This window comes from Etheostoma spectabile, chromosome 15, assembly GCF_008692095.1.
Source record: "Etheostoma spectabile isolate EspeVRDwgs_2016 chromosome 15, UIUC_Espe_1.0, whole genome shotgun sequence".
NCBI lineage: Eukaryota > Metazoa > Chordata > Actinopteri > Perciformes > Percidae > Etheostoma > Etheostoma spectabile.
The window spans coordinates 26189360-26190515 of NC_045747.1; the positions used below are offsets into that span (position 1 = coordinate 26189360).

General features: G+C 43.7%; 1 protein-coding gene across 1 annotated transcript in view; it reads left to right on the forward strand.

The window, feature by feature from the left end:
- il16 (interleukin 16) overlaps window positions 1-1156 on the forward strand; it is a 56590-nt gene that overhangs the window by 23480 nt on the left and 31954 nt on the right. The window contains exon 12 of the mRNA XM_032536537.1: window positions 841-1084. Coding sequence (XP_032392428.1) covers window positions 841-1084 — 244 coding nt within the window. The remainder of the gene's footprint in view (window positions 1-840; window positions 1085-1156) is intronic.

Genomic DNA, 1156 nt, shown 5'->3' on the forward strand with positions numbered 1-1156 from the left:
CCCTGCAGAGATCTGAGGAGCAGTTAACCATAGTCCTTGGAAATCCACCAGAGGTTAGAACGCCAACACAAAGAAAGCGAATGAGTGAAATCCGGCACAATCTTAGCAATCCTGGAAACAAAACGTTGTTTATATAGACTATGATCCTACTAACAGTATTCCTCTCAGTGAAAAGAGCTTCTAAGTGATTTCACTAGTCTCTGTGGAAATCTTAGGCATCATATTGTCCTTTTCTTTATGCTTAGAGTACCTTTTAAGAAAGAGTTGTTGTTTTTTTAACATAGGCTAATTGTGTGTGCAGCAGGACCCCCTTTAGGCTAACCAGCAGCAGAAGCTTCAGTTTAAGTTTCACTTTCGGGTGTAAATTTCCATCAGAAGTCAACTGATTGTGCCGCAGAGCAGAGTGCCAGTGCTGTTTTCTCCTTTTTTTTTGCTTCATTGTTACCTTGGACACTATTTGTCCGTAGGTGCTGTATATATTACTTAAATAATGTGTTATTCATTGGAGTTTTCTAATGTCAAATCCCTAAATCAGCATTTTCTGTTGCTATAATTTGTGGGTTACTATACTACTATAGTAGTATTTAATACTATACTTTGGGGATCTGTATTGGTTTCATCTCATTTCTGTTTGTCTTTTGCTCTTTGTTACAGTTTTACAGTATAAAACAATAAGGAAAGGAAAGTTTCTTTGTCGAACGCCAAGAAAAGTTATGCCTTGTGTTTTTTGGAGAACTTCACACTGTTAGCTAACTGTCGAGCTTTAAAGAAGCAACTCGTTGCAAGGACAGTATATTAGGCATTTAGCATTGATTTGAAATATGAAATGTCTCTGTGCAGCAGATCAAAAAGGGCCTGCTGACGGTGGTGGTGAGGACCAGCTTGCGTGTGGGTGCCCTGAGGGGCCCGGCGCAGGCCGCTCAGCTGTGCAGATCCCGCTCCCTCAGCTCCACCGCGGGCATGGCCCGGGCCAGCGCCGACATGGGAGACTACAACTACCTTAACAACACGCCGAGTGTCCCGGGCCATCCTGGGCCTGCTAAGCCCAGAGACCGCGTCATGATGGAGATCATCCTGCAGAAAGGTCAGCCACGGTGGACAGTAGAGTTAAGAATCTGAATCTGAATCAGGTTTAACCCTCATGTTGTCCTCGGGT